This window comes from Cyprinodon variegatus, unplaced genomic scaffold, assembly GCF_000732505.1.
Source record: "Cyprinodon variegatus isolate N-32 unplaced genomic scaffold, C_variegatus-1.0 Scaffold635, whole genome shotgun sequence".
NCBI lineage: Eukaryota > Metazoa > Chordata > Actinopteri > Cyprinodontiformes > Cyprinodontidae > Cyprinodon > Cyprinodon variegatus.
In genome coordinates, this window is record NW_015151088.1 from 321727 (window position 1) to 349581 (window position 27855).

General features: G+C 38.1%; 1 protein-coding gene across 1 annotated transcript in view; it reads right to left on the reverse strand.

The window, feature by feature from the left end:
* Positions 1–27855, reverse strand: part of LOC107096593 — a 49030-nt gene that overhangs the window by 9746 nt on the left and 11429 nt on the right. Inside the window, exons 14-47 of the mRNA XM_015393322.1 lie at positions 25934–26197; positions 25060–25320; positions 24709–24969; positions 23399–23656; positions 21817–22080; positions 21468–21728; positions 20663–20923; positions 20307–20573; positions 19616–19879; positions 18463–18720; positions 18102–18365; positions 15955–16215; positions 15519–15779; positions 14170–14433; positions 13811–14071; positions 13434–13694; positions 13000–13260; positions 12226–12495; positions 10769–11032; positions 10425–10685; positions 9271–9534; positions 8826–9086; positions 8172–8432; positions 7737–7997; positions 5873–6133; positions 5222–5482; positions 4125–4382; positions 3783–4043; positions 3475–3524; positions 3187–3397; positions 2070–2330; positions 1475–1735; positions 1129–1389; positions 94–354 (exon numbers count right to left, since the gene is read on the reverse strand). Of these exons, the coding sequence (XP_015248808.1) occupies positions 94–354; positions 1129–1389; positions 1475–1735; positions 2070–2330; positions 3187–3397; positions 3475–3524; positions 3783–4043; positions 4125–4382; positions 5222–5482; positions 5873–6133; positions 7737–7997; positions 8172–8432; positions 8826–9086; positions 9271–9534; positions 10425–10685; positions 10769–11032; positions 12226–12495; positions 13000–13260; positions 13434–13694; positions 13811–14071; positions 14170–14433; positions 15519–15779; positions 15955–16215; positions 18102–18365; positions 18463–18720; positions 19616–19879; positions 20307–20573; positions 20663–20923; positions 21468–21728; positions 21817–22080; positions 23399–23656; positions 24709–24969; positions 25060–25320; positions 25934–26197 (8640 nt within the window). The remainder of the gene's footprint in view (positions 1–93; positions 355–1128; positions 1390–1474; positions 1736–2069; positions 2331–3186; positions 3398–3474; positions 3525–3782; positions 4044–4124; positions 4383–5221; positions 5483–5872; positions 6134–7736; positions 7998–8171; positions 8433–8825; positions 9087–9270; positions 9535–10424; positions 10686–10768; positions 11033–12225; positions 12496–12999; positions 13261–13433; positions 13695–13810; positions 14072–14169; positions 14434–15518; positions 15780–15954; positions 16216–18101; positions 18366–18462; positions 18721–19615; positions 19880–20306; positions 20574–20662; positions 20924–21467; positions 21729–21816; positions 22081–23398; positions 23657–24708; positions 24970–25059; positions 25321–25933; positions 26198–27855) is intronic.

Sequence of the window (27855 nt, forward strand, 5' to 3'; positions counted from 1 at the left end):
TTCCCATGACCTTTTTTGGTCTTACTTTCTTAGCTGTTTCTTAGCTAAGATGAAAGAAAACCATATTTTACCTTGACTTATTTTCATTTTTACCTGCTTGTAGTTGTATCACTTCACTGCGTGATATGCTGCACACTCTGTTAACAGCAATCACGCTGATGTTGTAAGTAAAGCCGCACAGGAGTTCGGGAAGGATGCAGGACTGTGAGTCTGTTGAGCAGTTGGTTTCGTGTTCTTGCACGCCGAAAGCTTGGACGATGTAAGAGTCAGCCCTGCTGCTGGCCTGCCACTCCACCTGAGCTGAGTTACTGTCACAGTCCAGAACTGCCTCAACATGTCCAGGAGGACAAGGCACTGAGAAAAAGACAATGAAATAAAGGATGAGTGCTTAAGAGGTTTCCAGTCACCTACACGTGAGTCTTACAAGGTACTATAGGTTTAATATGCTCATGATGAGACATCGTATGAAATTCGTTTTTAAGAAAAGTGTTCTAGTGATTTATCTGGCCTTCATCTACAACCTGATTTGGTACAAAGTAGCAAAATAACTTCTTCGGAGGCAATTCATTTTAATGCTTTTGTTTAGACCTCAAAGGCTATAACCAGTTTAATAACCCTCTGGCAGGATTTCTATTTTAGCGATGATTATCAGGAGAAATCTGAATGCTGTCCTCTGGTTATACACTGAAAAAAATCTGGTGATTTTGCACTTGACTGACCCTGACTGAATAATCAATGGACCAATAACTAAACAAAATTCAGATCTGCTTGATCTCTTTTTTGGTAGAGTGACAGAACTCTTCAGTATGTAAGCTGTGCAGAAAAACGACTCAGATGTTATGTTAGAAACAACAGTTATTTACAGCTACTTTGGAAGTTCTGTCAACTACTGTAAATATGCATCTGAAATGCCATCAGTGAAACTCCACGAATTCCATAAAACATCTTTGACAGTTGTTAGTTTGATTTAAAGAGATTTAAAGGCTGAATCCCAAAGGAGCCTTGAAACCCCAAAGAGTGGAGCAGCTTGAGGAATTTGACAAAACTAAGAAACACATTTGAGCAAATCCTTAATAGCAACTACTCTACTCTAAATTAACAGATTTCCTTTTGCTTTTGAGCTGTTACCTGATTCCACTTGTAATATGGCACTTGGTGGGCTGTTGCATTGATTATTTGAAGCCACAGTGAAAACGTCATACATTTGGCCACACTGGAGGTTCTCCAGTTCACAGTTAGTGAGGTTGGTGGTGCAGGACGAAACATGACCACTGGCGGACCGGGCTGTGGAAATGAAGTTTAAGGCGCCCTCAGAATACACCCAGTCCAGAAGGGCCGAGTTGGTGTAGCAGTCCAAAATCACAGAGCCAATGTTGGGTGTGCAGGGAACTAGAAGATGATAGGTTATTCTCAAATTAGGGAACAAGCAGTATAATTTTCAAAGGTTCATTAATTTAAATCTTGAATACTCTACCTGATTCAAACATAACAGCTGGGCTTGGCAAGCTTGAACAGATGTTGTCCTGTGCTATAACCTGGACATAGTACTGTTGTCCACAAGTCAGGTTGGTCAAAGCACACTTTGTGTCTCCAGCTGTACAGTCAGACTCCGCGCCCTGTGTGCTCACTGCTCTCACTTTGTATACCAGAGCTCCATCACTGGCACGCCAGGACACTATCGCCTCATTTTCGGAGCAGTTCACTGTTGCTCTCACATCAGTAGGAACACAAGGAACTGGATGAAAAATGTGAAATTAATGGATAAATTATTTAATGAAAATCACATTAATATAAACTAAAGACATCTAAACTCTTTGCTGTAACATAAATTCCTTATGTAGAACAGAAACCATTCAACAGAGTGTAATATTCATTGATTCAATTCATGTTTTCTCTTTTCATAAATGTTCTCATGGTTGCCTCCTTTACTTGCTTTAATATTACATCTCAGTGAAATGAGATACTGGAGGAAAATGAAGCAAAATGGCATTAACAACATTTTATTAGTTATTTTATTTTATTATACACTACGAGGCATTAAAGAAAGATTTAAATGTCTAATAACTTACCAGACTGCAGTATGTCAGCCTCACTGGGGTCAGAATCACAGATCCTATTAGAAGCGACTACTGTTACTAAGTTGTTCTTCCCACATGGGATGTTGGGAATGGCACACTGCTCATTTTCAGATGCGCAGTTCATAATTTGGCCATCTTCTGCAGTTACTGTGGCGGTGTAGTACTCTGCCCCTGCTGAGCCGCTCCACGACAACAGAGCAATGTTGGAGAAGCAGTTCAAGACACTGTCCACATCGGTGGGAGGGCATGGCTCTGAGGGGAGAAAGAAATGGGTTTATTACCATAAAGGGGATGTTTAGGGTTTCTCTGTTGTAAAATGAAGGCAGGGGGGGAACAAAGATCCCTAAACAACCAAGAACATTATCACTTTTGACACAGATGTGTAAAAATCTTAAAATAATTTATTCCTCTACAGCAGTAGTTCACTCTACCCCAAAAAATCAAATGAAAACATTAATTTGGGTTTAGTGGGAAAAACAATTCCTTTTTTACAACCTCTTCGGTTCATTTACCATTTGGCATTCCTACTAATCCCTAAAAAAAAAAATATTGAAACAAGTATTTTGTAAATAACACTCTTTTTATGTTAGGGAAAGTGTCTAAGAACTATCTATTACTATTCCATAACTTCCTATATTCCTGAAGTATAGATATCTGGAGAAGACCACTGATGATAAACTACTTCCCTAAAACTGCTTCTACCTAACTGTAAACTGTAAATTATATAAAAGTGTGAGGACCAGGGTTATTTTTTTTTGCCATGCACACTGAGGAGGATGGTAAAAGAACTACAGCAGAGTCTACATAGCAGCCATTAAATGCTGCCTACATGCAAAAGGCTTGTTTGTCAGACATGGGAAAAAAAGCCTTTTCTATCATACCGTTACTGTAAATGAATTTGCTGAAAACTATTTGAAATTTAAATAGAAATACTTTTTTACAAAGGGTCCAACAATGTGTGAATTAGGGCTTTAAAATCAGCATGTCATTATAAACAAAAGTCTAGTGACACCTAAATAACCCCTGGGTTATTTACTTGGTGGTTTATAGAGGAATACTTTTATTAAAAAAAATATGTATAATTTTACAAGATGCAACAAGAATCTACCTGAAAAAAGTGTTGAAGGCTGGCTGGGACGACTTGTACACTCGGAGTCTGCTGCCTGAACAGACAGGAAATACTCCTGACCGCACATGAACTCAGAAATGAAAGTCCAAGTGTCGTTGGTGCTTAGCTGCACTTGGTGGCCACTGTTTGTCTCTGCAGTAACAATGTAAAACTCAGCGGTCTCACTAGCATTCCAGGTCAGTGATCCAACCTTAAAAAAAAATTCAAATACGTTAAACAGTATTGGCTCTATCAATTCTGCCCTAAACCAAATAAAGTAGCACCCACCTTTGTGCTGCAGTTAATAGATGATTTCAAATCTTGAGGTATACATGGTGCTAAAAGAAATAGGAAACAGTTTGACATTATAACTTTGCAGAGACGTGCACAAAAACAAGATTTCAGTTAAAAACAGAATATTCTATATACGGTAGTGAAAATTACTTATATAGGATGCCTAGTATCTTAAGTGAATGCGTACAGATTGGCATGCCCTTTATTATAAAGTATAAAGTCTTAACAAGTCCCAAATCATTGTTTGGTTTTGTTGTATGATTTATTTTGTTTTGTTGTTGTTGCACAATTTAAAAGCTTACCCATCCGAATTGTTGTGCTGTTGCTCGGCATGCTTGTGCACTCGTAGTCAAGAGAGATGACGTTAACTGTGTATATTTCACCACAGTGTAGGTCGTCCCAAGTGCAGTTGGTGGTGTTTGTGCTGCACTCGTGGGTGTGGCCGTCCTCTCCCACTGCTATGGCCAGGTACGACTCTGCATCTGCGAACATGGTCCAGCTCACAGAACCAAGACTGTCCTCGCAGCGTGTGTAGCTCTGCACCTGCTCAGGGACGCAGGGACCTAAGAGGAAGGTGCAGGATTACATCGTTCATCAATAAATAAAAATTTTATCAAGTAAAACTAGAAAAATGAGAAACATACCTGTCTTGTATTCTTTAGGCTGGCTGACAGCACTCTCACATCGGTTATCTTGTGCTATTACCGTGAAAGTGAACAGCTGTCCACAGGGAAGATTGGTTTCTATCTTTGTTGCGTTGGTTTGGAAAGTTGAAATATACCCCAGATCGCCAGCAGCTTTTACAACATACATTTGGGCCCCCTGAGCTTCCAACCAATCCACCATAACTGTCTCATCATTGCATGATCCGTTAACTGACAGGCCAGTCGGCGGGCATGGCTCTGCAAAGTGAAGAGAGGAGAGATAAATGTTTCATTACAAGGAGCTGGTGAAGATTCTTAGTGATCCAGGCCATAGTCTTTCCCAAAAAGTAAAAAAAAAAAAAATCCACTGGACTTTGTTTCCAAGTTTGAAGATGTTTCCCTTCCCATCCTGGAAGTTTTTTCAATTCAAAATGTCAGAAATAGTTTAGAGTTCAAGGCTTTATACAGTGGACCAAAGCAAAGCCTTGTCATGGCTTAGAAACATGCAATCATTGGAATCATTACAAGCATATGCACATACTAAATATATAAGAGTTTAAGAAATATTCTGGATTTTTTATTTGAACTTTAGAAGAACTGTGGAGTTTTATAAACAGTTTAAATGTGTATTTTCATTTGAACACATTTGAAACCTGATGTTTATATACACTAAATGCTAAAATGCCCTTTGCTGTTTCCTGACAGACTTAAGTTTTCCAATTATAGATCAGCTGGGATTAGATCTGACACTAAAATAACTATGGAGAACCTAAACATGGTTTAGTCTAAATTATGTTTAGTGTATATAATTTAGAGGTAAATGATGGTGAAGCTAAAAGAAATCAACCAAGATTCCACAGAGAATTGTGGACTTCCATGTGTTGTTTTGCAGAAGGGGGGACTCCTGCACTTTACATTAAATATGTCAACATAAGGTAAGAACAATATACAGTGCATGCAAACACTTCTCTATCATGGTTCAACTGTTTATGGATATGAATTTACAGATGAGAAAAATCATTTTCAAAAGTTTAAACAATTCATTAACATCTTATAAAACAACAAAAGATTCTATATCAGCATTAGTATTTTTGTACCTGTCTGAATCACCACAGAGCTGCTGTTTTCACTGTAGCACATGTTACTGTACGCAGTGACAGAAAACACATATTTTTCTCCACAATCCAAATCAGGGAACTCGCAGGTGGAGTTGGTGGTGTTACACTGCAGAGTCATCCCCATGCTACTGGTGGCAGTAGCCATGAAGAGCTCTACATCTTCATTTTCATGCCAGAACATGTTGGCTGTGCTTGTTCCACACCTGAGGTCCACTCCAACACGCTGCGGCTTACATGGGCCTGGAAAGCAAGGTAAATCAATTAATCTTTGATCAAGAATTTAATAAACGGAAAGAATATGTAGAGTTAAATAACAAAATATCAGCGATAGAAGAAACTAAATGCATTCTGTTTGCAAAAACCAAAATGTGTCATTTTTTTCTTTTGGAAAATTAAAGGTATCAAAAAGGTATCAACAGATTTTTTCCACCTAAAACCTGATAAGGGAGCGTGTATGGAGTGTATGGAGAACCTCATCCATTTTCAATTAAGTTGAAAGTGTTTATTTTTGCTCTATTCGTTATTAAAATCATAACAGAAAACAACAATGACGAAAAATCAGTCATAAGAGGTGAAATTGTGATTGTAACAAAAAATACAATCAGGACTGGGGATTTTTGCTTAACTTACGTGTGCTGAAGGAAACTCCAGTCTGCTTCTCAATCTGACATTGGTTGCTCCCAGTTGTGAGAGTGATGTTGTAGGTTTGACTACACTCCAGCTGCAACAGTTCACACCGAAGTTCACTAGTGTTACAGGAGGCCCGGTACCCATCCAGTGATACAGCAGTTACTATATAGGAGCTGGCCCCTCCGCTGTAGCTCCAAGAGACCTCAGCTGTGTTGTTGTTGCAGCCATAGCTAGCCACCACGTTCCCAGCTGTACAGGGAGCTACACACAGGAGAAGATATGAATGAGAGCTGATTAGAGGTAACCTTGAAGTAAAGTCTAATAAAACTAATAAAACTGATCGGAACCAAACTGATTTATGAGATCTGGTTTCTAACAACTTTTATAACTTTTTAGAAAGGACATGTGTTTTGTGTGTGTTTTGTTTCATTCAAAAATTGCAGCACATAACAATGTAGGCAATGCAACATCATACATGGATTTAAATGAATAGAAAAAATAGAATAGAATAGAAAATCCCTTTGCGTCCCAAAATAGGGAAATTGGGGTTTTACAGCAGCAAAAGATCAAGTCACTATCTTTAGGGGATTTAGTTGATCTTGTTTAACCCTAGAATATCTTAATAAAACAAATTAATGCAAAAATAAATTTTCATCTCCAGCATTCCAACAGTTGTAGAATGAACATACTTTCAGTTTCGACCATTTCAAATCCCTGATATCTCTGTACACTTCATCTAATCAGTAACATTTCATTATAACATTTTTTGTTGTCCTAAAACTAGGGCTGCAAATAACAATTATTTTGCAAATCGATAATTTTTTAAGCTTAATCAATTAAAAATCAGTGAGCCAAAGGTTCCTTAAAGAAGATTTTTTTTAATGAATTTTTACCAGGTGAAACTAAAACATTTACACCTTAGGAGTTCTGGATACAGCAGATAGACGGACAAAAAGGATTTTTTCATCTTGCATGCAAAATGTTTATATATATATATATATTTTTAAATTTTGATATAATTACTGCTCTAAGTGGGTTGCTATGTAAACTAAAGGCATGTTTTAGAGTCTCTATATTCCAGTTAACGATTAACTGGTTAATAAATTAATTAATGATTATTTCAATAATGCATTAATCACAATTAATCTGAATAATTGTGTTAATCATACCTAAAACAAAACTTCTTTATTAAAAAGAAAGAAATAAATAAAGTCTGCTGATGCACTGGACTTTGTTTAACAAATAAAAGGATGACTCGGGCTGATAATTTTATGTTCTTTTAATTTATTGATTAATCATTGAAAGGTTTAGCACTAAATCTTTGTCAGTATCTTATATACACAATTTATTGTTTGTTATTGGAAATTTTTACTTGTCTGATGAAGAATGAATATAATTGGTAAAATTTAAAACTCCATTTAGCTCCTCAGCTTTATGAAACCACTGAATCAACATACAGTTAATTTTACGCTAGAGCGTTTTTTCAATTGAGTTCTTCTTCTTTTTAAATGAGTCCCTCACAGATCAAGCTGTGAGGGACTGAATTAATTATAAAGGATGATGAAAAATAATTTTTTAATGGGAGCACATAACAAAACAATAAAAAAAACAAAGCAATAGTTTAATACATCCAGTGAGCCACAGATCCAATGTTTCAGACCTCTGATTTAGTAATAAAACATTGTGATCCTATCTTAATATGGCTGAAGGTAAAGACACCTTCATTTCTCAATTGTAAAGTTAAAAGCTTGGATTAGTCCAGGGATCAAGTCAGTTATGGTCTCTTGTCTAGAACCATCCATGATTCACTGGATCCTGTTACACCGAGCATTACAGCAATCCTATCAGTGCTTTATCATAGTACCTGCTGTCAGCAGCACAGTGTTGGACTGGCTACTGTTGAGGATCTCCCCAATGGCAATAACGTTGGTGTGGTAGATCACCCCACAGTGGAGGTCTTTAACGTTGCAGAAAGTGGTATTTGTGTAGCAGGTCAGCGAGTGGCCATCACGCCCTGCAAGCTGAACTTCATAGGCCACAGCGCCCCAGCTGGCCTCCCATGATACAATTCCCAGGTCATCCTGACAGTTCACATTAGTCTCCACGTTGTTAGGTGGACAAGGCTCTGAAAGAAGGCAAGACTGGATGAATAAAGCAGAGCAAAACCAGTAAACTTAACTACATCCTAAATTCCATATTCCTAATACAACCTAGGGCACCACTTTAGCCGCTATTCTCAAAAACTGCGAACGAAACTCACCTTTTTAAAATCAGTCAGTAAGAGCAAACTGTTTCTCACCTGTCTTAATCGCAGCTTCTTCAGTAGAGATGGACACATCTTGACACACACGACTGTGTGCTGCAACAGTGATATTGTACACCTGTCCACACACCATGTTATATAAGGCACAGAAGTTATCACTGGTGGCGCAAGAAACTGTGAGGCCGTGCTCGGTTTCCCCTTTGACCGTGTAGTTAGCAGCACCAGCAGCCTTGTCCCACTGCACTTGGCCAATACTTAAGCTGTACAGGGGGGTGATTTGTTCAGGAAGGCAAGGTTCTGTAAGAGAGGAGAGAGACATCAAATGGCAGAAATGAAAAACAAGAAGTAGAAGAAGAAATGTACATGCATTTTGGTTACTATTATAAATAAAAATATTGTATTATTATATGTATTATTTACAATAAATATCTATAGTGAAATTATTGGTGCTTCCTATCCACCTAGAGATGCTGATCAGTGTTTTGTTGCCATTAAACAATAATAATTAAGTTCTAACCTGTTCTAAACCTCTTTGTAAACTTTTTCTTTTGCTTAAAAAATTGGAAGTTTTTAATTTTTTTGGTGTGCAAAGGTTTAAAAAATATTATCCTTTATATATATTATAGCTCTTTCCTGTAGCTATAATATTTAAACAAGTGTCTCTGTCATGCCTGTTGTCTAGTTGCTCACCAGTGAGCAGCTCTCCTGTCATGTTGGCGCTGCTGCAGCAACTTCCTCCCATAGATTTCACGGACACAGAGTAGCTCTGACCACATTGCAGCCCTTCCAGCTCACAAGAGGTCATGTTGGTTTCACAGGTGACGTTCTGATTGGACGCAGTGGAGGCCACGACCAAGTAGGATAAAGCTCCGTCGCTTGGGTACCACGATACATGGGCTGTTTTTGTGTAGCAGTCCATCACTGCCTTGATGTTTCTTGGTTTACATGGCACTGAAGAACAGACAAAGGAATACATTTAAATCAGCATTTTAGATTTCTGCAATGAATGACAAATCTTAAAACCTCCAGTTGAATATTATAACATTTGAAAAGAGATGTAGTAAATCATAGTATTTTGTAGTTTGTTTATCTTATAGGGGTTAAACCCCTAACCAACCACATCAGTTTCCACTACCTGAAGGTGTGTTTAGCACATCTGTGGACGGGCTGTTGCAGTATCCATCAGAGGAGACCACAGAGACGTGGTAGACCTGGCCACAGCCGAGTCCCGTCACGTTGCATGAGCCCTCTGTTGTTGCCTGGCAAGTTGTGCTCTGTCCATGGCTGTCCTGCAGCGTTGCAATGTAAGAGTCGGCTCCTGCGCTCTCAGACCAGGAGACGATGAGAGAATTGACCTCACAGTCCATCACAGAGGACGTATTCTCAGGAGTGCACGGTACTGTTGGTGAAAGTTCAATGAACACTTTAAGGGCCTATGATTATTTTAGAGCTTATTAAGAAGACAGATATCAATTATATTTGATTGTCAGATATGCAGCATCAAGGTATTATAGCTCTGAATAGAGCTTTATGACTACCTTTCCTCCACATTTATAAAGCAATTGTTAAAGGTTTCTATAAAGCCCTAAAAAATATTAGTCTTAAATAGCAGCAGTAGAATCAGAAAGGGAAAAATACACTCTTTGATAATTTATTGAGAGTTAGAAAGAAATCCCATGTTTGGATTTAATTAGAATCTTTATGTAGAAAATGCTAGAAGCTCCATTTAAAAAAAAAATCGTAACATTTCAATGTAAAACTCTGAAATGGTAATAAAGAATTAGTTTATTTGAAAGCTTTTTACAGGTTTTTACTTTGTCTGCCATAAAGCAGCACAAAATCAGTAGATGAAACCCATACTAGAAGGTTTTACAGAAAATCTTTAGGAAATGTTAAGTGGATCATATTGCAGCATTTGAACTAGCTAAACATTATTTAAACAGCAATTCTCCATTTTTTAAAACTCATTAAGTGTGCATCTACCTTTCCATTTTGCGTTAGCTCTACTGCAGTCCCTATTAAACCTAAATCTGGCCCATGCTTAAATGGAGCTGATGAGGACCAAGGCTTTTTGTAATACTATTTCAATTCTAATTCTAATAACAAAAGTATACATTCTTAAATGTAAAATGATAGAAAGAATAGAGGACTGAAAAAGGACACAGTCAAATAAATAAAGAAATATAACTCATAAAATAGAGAAATTTAACACTCAAATTAAATAAATAGACCATAAACCTTTAAAAGCACTTTGTAGGTTTGTGCAGATTTATAATGCAAACATCGTACCGGTCTTGATCTTCACACTGTCACTCGGTTTGCTCTTGCATCGTATGTCCTCCCCAGTCACGGTAGCTGTGTATTGCTCTCCACACAGCAGGTCGGTCAGATCACACCGGTTATATGGAGAGCTGCACTCGGACACATGGCCGTTGGTGCCCACCGCTCTCACCACGTAGAGCTGTCCACCTCGACTGTAGCTCCATGACATTGAGGCCACATTGTTGCTGCAGATCAGATTTGCTTCAAGGTTCTCTGGAACGCATGCCACTGAAAGAGGGAAATATTCAGTGCAACTTTCATAGTTTAAATCTACATTGTCTACATGTCTCATCATAGTATATACCACATACCAGTCCTTGTGATGACCCCGTTGCTCTCTGAGCTGTTGCAGGTTCGCCCCTCAGCTGTAACATGCAGGATGTACATCTTTCCACATGGCAGGTCACTGATATCACACCCAGTAGTGGAAGTGGTGCAGCAGCTAGGTGTGCCACCACTGAGCTCCTCTAGCGTAGCTGTATATGTTATTGCTCCAGGAACTGCTGCCCAGGTGATTGAGAGAGATCCGTTGTCGCAGTTGACGTTTTCCAATATGCCCTGAGGAGGACATGGCGCTGAGGAAAGAGACAAACTTTAAGATATATATTTCAAGTGATCGCCCAATAACAAATGCTGCAAATATTTTGGGTATTCATGATAAAAAAATAAAGAGGTTTTTCAAAAGTTTTTGCCCATGTATTGTACAGCATGCAATAGTTTAAGTTTATTTTCCTTTTGTCTCTCTTTCTTCCTTTTGACAATACTTCATATTTTCTCTTCATGGTTTAGATGTTGGCCTTTTGCTGGGCAGCCAAGCATAGTGATAACCCGATCATTAAAGCAGGAGATAGAACTCTTGGCAGAGTTTTGCTAAAGTATGAAATCAGCATCTTTGTAAAACTCGTCATCTGATGAAAAGATGAAACACTAAACACTTCCTGGTAGACGGCTGCTGTTATTGAAAAAATAACAGCATCTAGCAGGAACAGCAGAACACAGCAATCATCACTGACCGGTAACCTCAGACTGCGCTTCACCAATTTCCCACCACATCTGGCCAAAATGCTAATAACAATAACTGAACATTATTGATCTCACATTGGAGAAATTCAACTCTGGATTTAACCCATCCCCTTGGGGAGCAGTGGGCTGCCATTGTGCAGTGCAGGGAGTTATGTGGGGTTAAGGGTCTAGCTCAGGGAGTCAGAGTGGGGATCAAACTGGGTACTTGCAACCTTCTCAGAGCACAAGTTCACCGCTCTAACCACTAGGCCACCCTCATCTGCAACTACTTTACATATCAAGTAAAATAATTGAGTAGAAGAATATGTTGGATGGCCTATCTGTAGCGTTCATTGGACAAAAGCTGCAGTAAACACTAGACAGGGTGCCAATCCATCAGAACTAGACAGAAAGAATGCACATACTCTAACTTAAGAGCAACATAAAGCGACCAACATATCTGTCAAGTTTTTTGAGTGTGGGAAGGAGCCAAACTATCCAGAGGAAACCCATGTATGCACGGGGAGAGCATACACTCCATGCAGAAAGAGCCAACCCCATGTTTAGAATCCAACACTACTAGAATTACTACCATCAGCTGTAGATACAGTAAAATCAGTCATAATGTTATCTCTGTCCATATAATATCTCTATAGAGCAAAGATCCCCTACAACTTCCTATTTGATGTTACTTCCTCCCTGTTCCTTTTCAAAAATGCCAAAATTTTTAGCTGCCTTTGCTTTCGCTATGCTATCATCCCTCTACCTGTTTCGGTGGTGACAGCATTGCTGGCTGAACTGATGCACTGTTCGTTCTGGGCCTTCATGGTAAAGGTGAGATTCTGGCTGCAGTTCAGTGTTGGCAGAGCACACATCCCATCTGATGTGGAGTTGCACTCAAATGTCTGGACGGCACCTTGACTGTTTGTTGTAGTGATGACGTATCCTTCAGCACCAGCAGTATTTTCAAACATCACCCATGCTGAGTTTGTCAGGCAGTCAATCTCCACATCTGACAACTGAGGCACACAGGGAACTAAAAGTAAAGAGAGGATTATGAAATGTGTGTTTTAAAATGTCCTTCTGCACAGAACTCATTAGTTTTAGACTAAACTGTAATCTTAAGTGTTTACCATAAAATTTGGGTCATTTCCTCAATAAATATGGACTTTTTTTTTACCCAATATATTATTTGAATAAACAGGTATGCATTTGCCTGTGAAAAATCTCAGAATTAGTGCCCTAACAAAAAGAATAAATGTCACTACAACTGATTCACATTCTAACCTTAACTGTTGGCATGCATAGCAATTACACCTGGAGTTCCACAATGTTCTGTGCTTGCACCTGTCATTTTTTATTCTTTTTTTCTTCTACATGGTAATATTATATGACAGCATATTCTTCTTTGGCTATGCAGATTACACTTTACTACATTTAAGTCTATTGAAGCCCATCAAAGAGTGCCTGAAATATGTATTTTGTATTTCTAAAGAAGACAGAATTGTTCAATTTTATTGTTAGAAAAATATAATTGTACCTGTTTTTATCATTTTGGCATTGCTTTCTCTGCCTACACAAGTATCCCTGGACGGTGTGATGGTGATATTGTATTCAGTCCCACACTCCAGTGTGTTAATATCACAGCCACTGTTTGTGCCACTGCAGTTGTGGATGTAACCTTCAGTATCCACAGCAGAGACAGTGTACACGACCCCTGGCACGCTGTTGTTCCATGTGACAGACACAACGCCAGTGCTGCAGTCCACCAGAGGATGGAAGGATGACAGTGGACAGGGAGCTGTGTGAAAAAAGAAAAGGAAAGAATAATGTGTATTACTTACTGCAAGAAAACCTTTGGGGGAAATGAACACAAAATCCCCACAGAAGCCCATTCTGACCGGGGGGGCTGTGAGAGTGATATTGCCTAGATGCATTCTAACACATTACATTCTAAAGCAATGTCTGCCACACCTGTTTCAACTTGCTCCAGGGGGCTGATGGAGCTGTTGCAAAACTCATCTTGGGCTGTAACGCTCACATTGTATGTCATCCCACACTCCATATTGCGCACTACACAGTAATGCTTCTCTGTCTTGCAGACGCTGGTGTGACCTTTGCCGCTCACTATAGTAGCCCGGAACTTTGTGAAGTAACCTGAGGATTCCCAAGTCACGTTGAGGACCCCAGATGGGCAGTCAAGATGTTTCTGAATGTTGTCTGGGACACATGGAGCTGAACAGAATGCATAATGTTAACATGAGTGGTTTAAAAGTCTTAAAAGCTAATCACCTAATCGTTTTAGTATATGTTAGCAGATGACAGGTTCATAGAATAATGTATATATTCACCAGTACGAATCATTTCTATTTCGCTCATAGCTCCAATGCACGTCAGGTCTATGCCAATGACATAGACCTTATACTCCTGTCCACACAGCAGTTCAGGAATTTGGCAGGTGGTGCTGCTCGTGTTACACGACCACTTGTGACCATCTGCATTTTCAGCCACCGCCATGTATGACAATGAACCTTTTGAAGCCTGCCATGACACTGAGATGTTGTTTGATGTACAGGAAGAGTTGACCCTGAGTTGGGTGGGAGGACAAGGAGCTGGTGGAAAGAAAGCATGCATCATTGCAGGAGGTACCACAGAAAAATAAGGAAAATTATCTTTACAAATGGTTTCCTCCTAGTACAGATGGACCCACCTGTATTTATTCTGTTCCAGCTCTGAGATGGGCTCGGGCAGCCGTGTCCCTGTCCACTGACACTAACTCTGTAACTCTCACCACAGTCCAGGGAGGTGATATTGCAAGAAGAGCCATTGGTTGAGCAGCTCTGCTCTTGGGCAATGTTAAAAGGATCAGCTGAGGCGTTGTAGTAGAGGATACCCCTGCCAGGAGTCCAAGATACCATGACTGTGTTGGTGTCACAATCCAGCGATGTCTGCAAACCACTGTGGGGACATGGGCCTATGAGGAGAAGAAAGCAAAAAAATTATTATTGAAATAAAAAGCATGCAATTTATAGCATTTTCATACTTTTTGTGTAAAATAATAAATGTAATGCTTGATTCTAAGTTTTTATGGTGTTTTTGGAAAAACCTAAAGGGATTGGCCAGAACAAATTTGAGTCATTTTGTCCTGAATTAACCAACCAATCAGGGCCAATTGATAAGAATGTTTTTTGTATAATTAACTTTTATTTTAATGGTAGAAACACAACAACAAAAAATGACAACTTGTTGCAATATTTTCTTAAATGTTTGTCAAGATGGCATCAACTAGAAAACTTAACATTCATTCACTTAAATTAAAAAAAACTTCCACAATGTATCTGTAGAATGAGGATTTGTAATGGTCCATCTTTAAAATCCTTTTAATGCACATTTTATGAAGAGAATTACGTTCCCATTCATACACTTTCCTTTGTAGACTAGAGGTGCACCTATCCATTTTTTCTGATCCAATCCGATACTAATACATGGACTGATCACATTGGTTGATACCCGATAGATATATGATACTACTGTTGAATGAATTTATCATATACCTTACCATGTGAGTAAAGGCATTATGTTTGAGATACACTGTTTAACACTGTTTAAAAAAGGTGACAAATAAAAACAGATATAAATGTATGATATCAGCATTGCAATAAAACATATGATATCACCAAATCACCAAAATGGAAATTAATGGTTTTGGATGCTGGATGGGGGTCATTCATCTGATATCCAATCAAGCTTATTAGGTTAAGCAATATCAGAGACGATTATCATAAAGGTGCATCTATAATTTAGATCTTCTTTGACAATTTCGCCACCATTCTAATATGCAGCAAAAAAAAAAAAAAAACAATTATTAAAATGAATTTAGAGTAAAAATTGAAAAGACTGGAGGATGAACACAAAAGACGATTAAAACTGAATCACTGTATGTTAGAATAAAACATGATAAAAATCACAATCATCATAAAAATGCTTGTTCATGCAATCACCATTGTTTTTGTATTTTATAATCTGTTATCCTGAGTCTACCTGGATGCTTTCACTTACCTGAGCTGACAGTGATGGTCTCACTTGCCGAACTGACACAGCTATCATGTCGAGCCACCACTGTAAAGTTGTAGTCCTGCCCACATTCCAGGTTAAAGAAGTTACAGTGGAAGTTATTATTTGTACAGCTGGTGTTGTAGCCTAGGCTTCCCCGAGCATAGACGATGTACGATGTGGCACCGAGAGCTTCATCCCATGTCACAGAGGTGATCCCACTCTCACAGTCCACTAGTGCTTTGACATGTGTAGGGATGCATGGAGCTTTAAGGAGAACAAAGAGAGGCTTGATTTAAGCTCCTCAGAGACAACTTTATTTTGAGGCATATTGTTTTAAATTTGTAAATAAACTTGATTTTGATCAGTTTGTTTCTCTCAGTATGTCTGAGTCTAAAATAGATTTAGAATAAATCTGATGAGTCTTACTATTTTCTCATACCTGTGCTGAGCTCTTTTGCAACGGTAGGTTCACTGCTGCAGGAGTTAGTGTAGCCAGTAACACTGATGGCGTACTTCTTCCCACATTCCAGCTGGTCGAAGGTGCAGTTGGAGCTGCTGGAGTTGCAGATTGTGGCCTGTCCTCTGCTGTCTATGGCCGTCACCACCTGATGCTGATCCGGCCCCGCATTTTCCCAGGTGACCAACGCCACGTCGGTGCTGCATTGCAGATTCAGTGACACGTTGTCTGGCTTGCAGGGAGCTGGTGATAAAATAGGAACATAATTAGGTGTGAAAAATATTTTACTGTGTTTAACTACTTTCAGTAAAAAAGTGTATATTGGCTTAATGATTGGTCTGTCTATTTTTAAATGTTCATGAGTTGAAATACCACTTTTTTTTTACAGACATGCCACGTGCACATGTACTAAAGTCGCAGTAAGCATCTGTTGTTTTCAACCAAAGAAGTTGCAGAGCTCTGCATTTGATTACGTCAGACGAGGCACTGTGGATATTCTAATGCTTAGCAGATCACCTGCCATCAACTGCATAATGTAATATTGATAACAGGCTGCTCAATCACCATCTAGATACTGCATGTTTTAAAACACATAACAGTTAAAGTATAACCTGACAATCAATCTGACTCTTCCCTCCAAGCACAATAAGGATTTTTTATTTATTTATCGAAAGTATATTCTAAGCTGACAGCATTGCTCATCAAATAGACCCAAACACCACCACAGCAAAAAAGGACAATAGAAATTGTACATTCACTAACTTTAGCTTATTTATACTGATCACATTTTTTTTATATCTATCATATCATTTAACATAGAATAATATTTTCATGTAATGATGCAGACAATTTTACATTTAACACATCAATAAATAAAATAGTGAGAGGGCTTATTAGTTTTATATCAACCTATTAATGTATTTATTTCACTTTGTAACTAATTTATACAAAATGTAGGTTTTTTCTTGATCCATAGTATTTCTTTGGTCCTAAATGATATAGATGATCAGTTGGTGGATTTGACTAACATTTATTTAGTTTAGGTTAATCTGGATTTATTTCAACCACTTAAAATGTCTGGTAAATCTGATAAGTGACAGTGAACGTTATTTGAAGGTGCACTACAGCACAAAAATTATAAGATTGTAAAACCAATAAAAAAAATAATCATGTATGATTTTACCCCAAAAATCCATTCCCTTTATTATCAGTTGATTCTCAAATACTCAAATAATCTGAATAAATTTTGATGAAATCCTTTTATTCTGATTGTTTTTATTATTCCTATGATATGTATTTTTTGTTGTTCATTTTTACCCAATGTTAACCATTTTAGCCATTTCCAAGGGCAAACAGGATGAAATGCACCTCAGCAATATGATCTGTTTTAAATCAAATCCTATATTGATCAATTCTCTCCTGGTTGGTGCCCACCTCCAACTGTCTACAGGTGACCAGTCCATTACAGGGCAACACAACCATGTGCACACACTTAAGGACAATTTACAGACACCAGTTAACCTAACAGTCATGTTTTGTGAATGTGGGAGGAAGACGGGGTCCCTGGAGGGAGCCCACGCATGCACGGTGGAAGCCACCATACTCTATGAAGAAAGATCCTAGGCCATGAATCAAACAAGGCAACACTGCTACGAACTGCCCCACCATGTACAGTAGCCTGCAATCTTAAATCTTGTGGTTAAATTTACGCCACTGATTCAATCTCCAGAATCCACATCTTTTCCTTTTCAGAAAGTTATTAGGATATTTTCATAAATTTCATAAATATATATTAAAATTATTTATTTTCATAAATATATATTAAAAGGGAATTAAAAGTCAGTTAGTTGAAATGTTTAATTAGTTTTATACACTTTAATGATTTTATATTAAGACCTTTATTTATCTATTGTATGTAAACTTGTGACCTTGGTCAGGATCAGTCAATTCTTGATATAGAGTAACAACGTATTAAACATCTGTGATGGATTTTAGTACAAGGTTGTGCTACTTCAGGATGAGTGGCCTCCACCTAGAGGTGTATGAACCCAGCACTAAGGTAACACGGTTTTGTTTTAGGGAATATATTCAGATGAATTTGCTTTGGTTCACGTAGTATAGTTTGCTACCTGAGTACACCTGGTAGTCTGAGCCATTGATGGTCCCACAGTCGATGGAGGCAGTGGTGACGACAATGCTGTATAGGACGCCACATTTCAGGTTCTGGATGGTGCACTGGGTGCTGCTGGTCTCACAGCTCACTCGTGAGTTGTCATTGGCGATGGCCATTGCAGTGTACATGGCCGAATTACCAAAGGTTCCTCTCCACTGCACCGCAAAGGAGTTGGCAGTGCAATCTAGCTCTGCTTCCACCTGGTCGGGCAAACATGGAGCTGTTTGGAGGAAGATAATCGATTAATTAATACTTTAAGTTGTGAACCTGAGGTGAACAGCTTAAAACAACCCTGATGCCTGCAGGTTTTGATGTACCTGAGTCAAAGGTTAAAACAGCTGAGTTACTGCTGTTGCAGGTTTCAGTGGAGGCGACTACGTCTGCAGAGTACTGGCGTCCACAGTCCACCTTTACGGAGCAGCTTGTGGTGTTGGTAGAGCAGGAAACCACATGGCCGTGGGTACCAGTAAATGTGGCAGTGTAGGAGATGGCGTATCTGCTAACATCCCAGCCCAGAATCGCCATATTGGTGCCACATTCAGTTTTGACAGTCAGATTGGATGGAGGGCAAGGAGCTGAAATGTAAGAAAAAACAATAGTTTAGCTGTTATGAAACACTATATTGAAATTGCTTTAAAGAGAATTTTTTTCAGCTATGGATGAAAATTGATGATAATTTAGATGATTTATGCAACTTAAAAGAAATCTAGAAAAAGATACTAAAACCAGCTATATTGTTGGTTTATTGAACTAAACATTGTCCCCAGCCATGTCTTTCTTTTATTGTGAGTAACAGATAACTTTTTGATTTATAAAAAGATGAATCTATTTTAAGCCTTTAAGTAGAGCCGCAGGTATCAGTTGCAATATTCATATATACTGTGTTTGTTTTTCTATTGTTATCAGCGCTTCCATTGCTCTGTTATCCTAAGCATCTTGGGTAACATTATCTGAGTCCCGTGTGAGCTTCTGCCTCCATGACACTCCCACCAGGTCACAAAATATTACATCAGCAAAAAAAAAATGTAATTTTAAAACAAAAGGGTTTATCAATAAATAACATAATCAATTATTAATTTCTATTTCTATTGGCAGATATTAATGCATAAACACCCCATGTTTGATGTCATGCATTCTATTCATTTTAATTAATTGATGTTACATAGGCTTTATCTATCTTCATCAAAATGGGAAAAAGAGGAGCAAATCTCATTTAGAAAACCATTATGTAAGGAGGCTGCTGCTTCTTAAGCAAGGTTTATTTGCACATAATTGTCAGAAAAGTATTTCCTGCAAATTAATCCTACTTTTGAATTATAGCTCTTTATATTTTAGGCGTGATATAATAATATCCACATATTCTCTGTTTTTGGTGTTTTAAAGTGAGGAGTCTGCTGGTCAATTATCATTAATAGGTTTGTTTCAATTCTTACATCGTCACAAAAAGCGTCTAGACATCCAAAAACGAACCTGTTTCGGCTTGGATCTGTTCACTGAAGACGCTGCTGCACTGAGAGTTCAGAGCAGCAACCTGGAATGTATACAGCTCGCTGCAGTGCAGCCCACTGACCAAGTAGAAGGGTTGTAGTGACGTGAAGTTGGTGGCCGCCCCTTCATCTTTTTGGGAGTGGATGAAGTACTGAGCTCCTGTTTCTGGACTCAGATTCCAGCTTACTGTGATGTCGTTGTTGCTGCATGTTGTCACAGTGCTAAGGTCAGTGGGCGGGCAGATCACTGTCAGAAAAAAAACCCCACAATGATCACTGTTTTATGCATATTTAAGTATTAGGATGTGGTTAATGTTAACATTGAAAATAATTATTAATTCCTGGGCTGGCATGTAAATCATAAAGTGCAATAACTGTATAACAATCTGAAAGTTTTAAATGTTCACAAAATCCTGACATAAATAATCTAAAATAATTTAATTGTTAGGATTACTAATTAAGCTACTGTAATATAATCTGTAACTTTTTACTGCTGCTAAAGAAGTAAAAAACAAAAAAATGCTTCACTAATAAATGTAATCAGCAACTTTTGTTTCAGGCAAAGTGGGGTAATTTTGAATGAATACTACTGTAATACTTTGATGATTGCTGAAGAGCAATTTTTCTAAACTAAAATGTAACAACTAGCATTTACTCTGGTTTGTGTGTCTGACCTGTTTTGAACATGAGTGGTTCACTGGGTTGGCTCCTGCAGCCTCTCTCTATGGTGACCACAGTGATGGCGACCGTCTCGCCGCAGTGCAGTTCCGTGAGGGAACAGTTTGTTCCATCAGTGGAACAGTTGTGGACACGTTCATCCATGACAGAAGGCAGAGTCATAACCTCATACATCTCGGCCCGCAGCGCAGCATCCCAGGAAACATGGCCTATGTTACCGGCACACTGCAAAGAAGCTCTAATGTTTGTTGGAGGGCAGGGTCCTGCAAGAGAGTTTTTCCGAGTTAAATCTTAGTTGAATTTGGCATTTTATTGACACCTAATAATATTTATTTTCTCATTTGTTTTTGACCTGCATAATACGTGTATGTTAAGGAGTCTTGGCCTTTGCAAACATTAGAGGAGGGGCTGACGACGATTAGGTAGGTCTGAGCGCAGTGCATGTTGGGTAGCTGACAACTTGAGGTGTTTGTGGTGCATTGCTTCCGGTCACCATTCCTCCCAGTTGCCGTCACGCTGTACATTACTGCTCCGGGGGTGTGCTCCCAGCTCACCTCCGCCGTGTTGTTTTCACACAACAGTGATGCGCTGAGATTAGTAGGTGCACATGGAGCTGATGGAAAAAGAGACGACATAGCTGTTCATTTAGGAAAAGGTTACTTTGTAATGCAAACTAAATAAATAAACAATCTGAATAAATCCTTCGTATTCCATTTCAGCAAATAAAAACATGTTGTGATTTTGAAAAAAAAATTAGACACATATCTACATTATTGTTGATTGCTTTTGAAACCTGAAACTGATCAGTTTATGCAAAATAGATTCTGAGAATTATGGAGTATTTATAGTTTCCTCTTAAATATCAGGAAAAAAAAACATGATTTTAAATATCATGATACAAAATATAATTTTAAATATCATGATACATATACTGCTGTCAAGGACAGCAGTATATGTATCATGATAAGATTGAACATGATTTTTTGGGTTTTTCAACAGAAAAAGTGTCAAAGTGTCAACTGCAACCTTCTTTCAAACTGATGAACCATTCTTTCAATATTTGTTCGGATTATTTACCCCATGATATGATGTATATAGAGAGGAAATCCAAGCATAGAGAAATATTTTAGGTCCTTTGCTATGTGTTCTGCTCTTACCTGTCTGTATCTGTGTGACACCGGGCATAGTGCTATTGCAGCCGTCAGCCACAGCTATGACTTCTACATCATACGTGCGGCTGCACAGCAGCGGAGGCAGCGAGCAGTCAGTGTCTTGAAAGGTGGTGCAGAAGACTGCGTGTGTCCCAGAGTGAGCACGAACGTGAAAACTGTCTCTCCCCAAAGCTTCGTCCCAGCTTACAAGGGCAATCCCAGACCCACAGTAGTACTGGTACTCAACATTACGAGGAGTACATGGTGCTAATGGACAGAAGAGAGCCAGGTGTTAAACACTCTAATGGAGAAAAGAGGGTTTCTATTGTGACTACATATTTATTTTAACTCAAACCTGTGATAATCTGAAAAGTAGGGCTGGGTTTGCTGCTGCACTGAACTCCGTTGGCAACAGCTTGGACCGTGTAAGTGTGTCCACAGAGCAGATTATCCAAGACACAGCTGTTGTTGGAGGAAGAGCTACATGACAAAGAGTGTCCCCGGTCCGAGTTGGCATTGACTGTTACACTGACAGCATCCTCATCCTCATCCCATGTAACCAAAGTGTTGTTAGTGATGCAGTGATGAGAGTAGTCTGTTATCACTGGGGTGCAGGGAGCTGCATGCAAAACACACGACAGGAGATATGTTATTTAAAGACAAAAAATATTATTTTCCCAAAGAAACTTTAGTTTTATCAACATGAGAATTGTTTTGTGTGCCGGTGGAACAGGGGTTAAATCTGCAATTTATTTACAGAGGAATTTACTGCATTTTTTTTAATTTAATACACAAGAACATGTTAAAAGCATTGCAATAACCCAGGATTGAGTTAGCTGGAACTGATTTTAGTTTTCTGCAGCAGAAAACATTTGTTCACACAAGGATCATTCACACAGAAACCAGCATCCATATGACTCATAGATATATATATATACATATTTTATCATAGTTACACTCCGAAAAAGTTGAAGCTCTCCCAGCCCACTTTCCTGCCACCCTACTTTTAAATAGAGACCTCTAAAAGCCAACATTTTAGAATATTGTCTTTATTTGCTATAAATAAAAACAAAAATTGCTTTTATTGCTTAGGCCTTTCGACCTTTGATATGTTTTTTTTTTCTATCAAGACAAAATAAACATGTATTTAACATTTTATCTCCAGCTTTTTCAAACCTTTGCTTTTTTCAGATAAAAGTTATTGACTTAGAAGTATTAAATGTAATCATTTTTTAAGATATTATGGTTTAAATCTAAATCAGGTTCTAAAACTAATCTGGTCAAGGCAGCTAATTGTTCTCAAGCTGCAGTGCAGGTTAACCAACCAGATATCCGGGTGGCTTGGATGAGCTTTTTATTATTGGACGATACTTTGGAGCACCGTAACCATAAAACAGTTAATACAGTCAAATAAGAATATCTTATATTCAAATTTTAGTCAAACAATTTTACATTCAAATATCGTTAGGTTGTGAACTATTTATTTTTCTCAACATCTAAAATATCCATATGCATTTATTGAATGTGTCAATCTATTTATTAACACAGAAAGGATATTGAAATTATTAAATGTTTATTTTTTATACTTTTGTCTAACGAGACGATCAGTTGCCGTAAAAACATTCTGAAATCAAAGCATTTTATGAAGGTCTACGCCTTTAAGAATTGGAGATTTAAGAAATAATTTTGGAACTATATAGAGCATATATTTGGATCATATTTCCTAAAAACAATAATCATTCATCAGGTAAGACTTTCACTCCTAGCAGACAGGACATGTTTGGAAAAATTTTAAATATCAAAAACAATCATTTAAAGTAAAAAAAAAACAAATTAAAGTTTACATGAACCATTTTTAAAAAAGTTTTAGGAAATATTAAAGAGGAAATTACGTAGATATATTCTCTTATTCTACAAAAAAAGAAAAGACAAATCACCTGTTAATACATTTGTTTTGGCAAGAATGGAGCTGTTGCACATTGTGTCCCCTGCCAGCACAGTAACCGTGTAGTTCTCTCCACACTGCAACTCGGTCAGCTCACAGGAGGTACCGGTTGAGTTGCAGGAGTCTACATGACCGCTAGCCTCAGCCAAAACCGTGTATTGATCCGCTCCTGCGCTGGCGCTCCACGTCACGGTCACCACATCAGAGAGGCAGTTTAGAGAGGCAGCCACATTTGCAGGGTCACATGGGGCTTTAAACAAGTAAACAAACATTCACTGAATATAAAAAAAAGTACACAAGAAGATTTCACATCTTCAAACCATGTATCTATCATGAAAATAATAATAGATTAATATTAGATTAACCTGTCCTGTGATGTGTTGCATTAACAAAATAGAAGAAAGGCTAATAGATATTTTATAGACATTTTATAGACTAAAGCAAAATAAAAGTAATTCAGAAATGAACACAAAACTCAATTTATATACTTTAAATCTATATTTTGATCTGAGATTATATATCTCCTTCCCACTGAATGACACGTTATTGACATAAGATGTTATTTAGGTAATTAATGCAGAAATTAAATCAAGACTTCCCTAAAAAATTGTTTGTTCTTTGACTTATTAAATCTATTTAAGAACAAAAACTGAAATTCACATTTGAAGAAGTATTTCTTTAAAAAGAAATGTAATTTATTATGTTCTGAATGGCTTAATTATCAACATTTTTCTTTAAAATGGAATTCTTCTTCTTATGGGAGAAATGGGAAGTGTGGAATAAGTTGGTGTTCTGCTTGTTGTTTTAGTATTGTATATTATGTTTTATTTTTTATTTAAGTCTGTACGTACTATGTCTGCATTTTTAGCTGGTATTTATTTTTATCTGTATTTATTTTTGCTATTGGCAGCTACTCCTATGCACTGCGCACTTGGGTCCATGAAAAATTTCCCCTAGGACAATAATAAGGTATATTCTATTCTATTCTATTCTATTCTATTCTATTCTATTCTATTCTATTCTATTCTATTAAAAAATGCTTTTTGTTGAAAGGTTGTGCTCAAAAACAGAACTTCCTCATAAAGCTGACACTTAACATCTTTATATCCTCCACAATGGGGACCTAAGACAAGGAAAGTATCAGATGTAACTCTAACTCTTTGGTAAAGATGTAAAAGTTTTAGAAAAGCAGGTAACAAGTCATAGTGTCGATTATCATAAAGACTCGTCAGAAATATTCTAAAGCAGATGAAAATGGTCCTCACATTAAAGAGTAACTTCCTTACCGTAAATTGCACCTACCAGTTTTTGTGGTGACAATGCTGCTCTCTGTGCTGTTGCATCTGTCATTGATGGCCACCACGCTGAAACTGTAAATCTGAGCACACTGCAGATTAGGGAAAGAGCAGCTTTGGTTAGGTGTTTGACAGGAAGCAGGGGCACCTCCTGCTCCCTTAAGTAAGGAGATGTAGGATGTAGCTCCAGCAGCTGCATCCCAGGACGCCTGCAATGTGTTGGTGGAGCATTCCACGTTTCCTTGAACGTTCAATGGAACACATGGAGCTTAAAAAAACAAAAAAAGAAAGGGACAACAGAAGTGAGTCAGATTGCTAAGTGAAATTGATTCTAATGAGTTCCTTTCAGAGACCTTACCTGAATTTACACTCTCTGGGACGCTGCTCTGGCCTTCACATGTGCTGCTGATGGGTTTCACGCTCACAGTGTATTGATCACCGCACTGCAAGCCAACTAATGTGCATTTGTTATCCTCTGAGAGACAGCTGAGCATGGTGCCATTTGCACCTACTGCAGTGGTGCTGTAGTTGACCGGGATGGACTGAGGGGTCCAACTTATGCTCAAAGCGTTGGTGCTGCAGTTGATCTCAGTGAGCACATCCTGAACTGCACATGGAGCTGCAACAACAGGCAAAGAGCTGGGCTTAGCAACATTTGACTAAACCTGGTTACCTAAAGTAACTTTGGGAAAATCATGAAAGTGCATAAATGTTGAAGGATGCATAGGGAAAATAATTAAATGGATGTGAAAAAAAAAATCTGTATTTTAAGCTGTTTTACACAGCTTTAATTTATACATGTTGTCAACAAGTTTGCCTGTTTTTATACAACCGTTTAAAAAGAAGACGACCTTTAGGGACCTTGAATTTTAGGATAGAGATTATTTTTATTTTATTTTGTCATTGCAATTGCATATTACAAACGGTCTTCTCCAATAACCCATTCCTTAAGGAGCAGGTGCCAGCTTGCAGCAACCGGGGAGCATTGTGAAGTTAGGGTTTTTCTCAGGAACCCAGTGATAGGTTTAACCTGCAATGTTGCATCCTGTCCAGGAAGCAAATACTCTGCTCTCTAACAAGTAGGCCTCCACTAGATATATAAACAATCATACAAATACATTAACTATAGCCCTTTACCTCCAGGTAAAGTAAAAAGCAGACACCAAGAGGAATTCTATGAAAAATTAACAAGTAAAAAGGGTAAATAAAGAAATGTATTCTGTACTTCTTACCAGTTGTGTGACTGACCGGTTCGCTGTCTATAGTGCGACAGTCACCATCCGAGGCTGACACAGTGAAGGTGTACTTCTTGCCACAATGCAGGCCCTTCAGCTGGCACCCAAGTGTCAGACCTGCTTCACAGGTTACAGTATGGCCATCTGAGCTCATTGCCTTTCCCGTGTAGGACACTGCGTTGAGGCTGCTACCCCATGTTAAATTTGCAGAGTTGTCAGGGCAGTTAAGTAAAGCAGTGAGTTCAGATGGAGGGCAGGGTTCTGCAGATAAAAATGTGAAAGGTCAGCTCATTCCTGCACAGCATCATAACATCTGTATTATGTCCAATTACATATTCACATCCTTAACTGTATTTTACTGAGGTCTGATGTGAAATGGCATCCCAAAGTAGTGTATAGGACTTAAAAAGATCAATGTTGTTTTTTAATCAAATACAAATATGAAAAGTGTGGTATGTATTTGTAATCAGGCCCCGAATTTAACTCTTAAAGCACTGTCTTCATCAGTTGGGACAGCTCCAGAGAGCATCTGTAAAGTCTTACCACACTTTCTCCTTGGATTTAAGTCTGAGGACTGAGCAACTCTAACATATATATATTTTTTATAACATGTTAGGTTATAGATCTGGCTGGTTGCTTAGGATCATCCATTGCACTGTAGCAAGGCAATCATCTGTTGGGGTAGCAGCATCAGAGAAAAGGATGTAACTCTAAAAGCTGAAAAAAAAGACTAGTTCTTTTTTAAATGTCATGATCCTGCCCTTTTTGGACTTGTTGGTCCTGTTTAAGTTTTTGTTTTGGGTTCTCAGCTATGCTTTATTTTTTTGTTCTGTGTTTGTCAAAATTCTTATCATTTTTTTTATTCTTATTTCTCCTCTCCCTTATTATTTTTTTAAGTTATCTCTTTTCAGCATTTTCAGTATTATTCATTCTTGGGTCTAGTTTTTGTTGCAGCCATTAATTTTATTTCCTTTAGCTCATTTACCTTGTTTCATAGTTACAGTTAGATCCTGTTTTCCCTGGTTATTCTTTGTCGCCCCCTAGTGTCCCTTTCCTTTCCCCTCACCTCCTTTTTAGTTGCTTCTAGCCACACTTGCTCCCTATCGACTGATTAGCCCATTAATTGTTTGTTTCTCCCATATATACACCACATGTGCAGTTCCTCTTTGCTGGATTCTCTTTCATCATTTTACTCCTTATGTTAGTTTCCCTTAATGTTTCCTTGTTTTTGATTTCTTAGTTCCTTGCTTGTCATTTCTGGATTATTTGATTGTGTACTATCAACATCTTCATTAAATCGTTGCCTCCTCTAGTTTGCATTTTAGTCCACAACAACATCCACCAACCCTGACTCTAAAATAAAATCCTCCAAAAACTCTCTAGATGATGTTAAAAAATGAAGAACATTATGGATGACCTAGAGCATCCTCTTCATCAGAGTATTGTATAGCAAAAGGGTATCTACAGTCAGAGGCTTCTCCAGTCCTGCTGTAAGACAAACCTCTACAGGAGATCCTTTCAGCCTGCAGCCAGCTATTCTAACACTTTATAGAAAATACTTTGAGTAACAAGAACAATTCATTTTCCTTTGGTATCAAAAAATTAATTATGAACTGAACTGAACTGATTTAGAATATTTTGCATGTTGACAAAAGTGTTTGTCATGTTCCCTGTGTGGCAGACATCTTTGGACTGTTCTTATTATGGCATTCTTCCATATAGGCAACTTTTCAGATTGCACAACAGGTGGTTATTTTTACATGCAAACATTGAATCTCTAAACTCCTCCTATGTTAAGGTCACATTCTTTCAGTTTTTTGAATGATGAACTGAAAACGGTTTCTCAAAAAATCAAAGTATGGATTGTTGTTTGAACCCTTTATGAAACTTTTTCCCCCGAGCCGTCAGCTCTCTTCTTT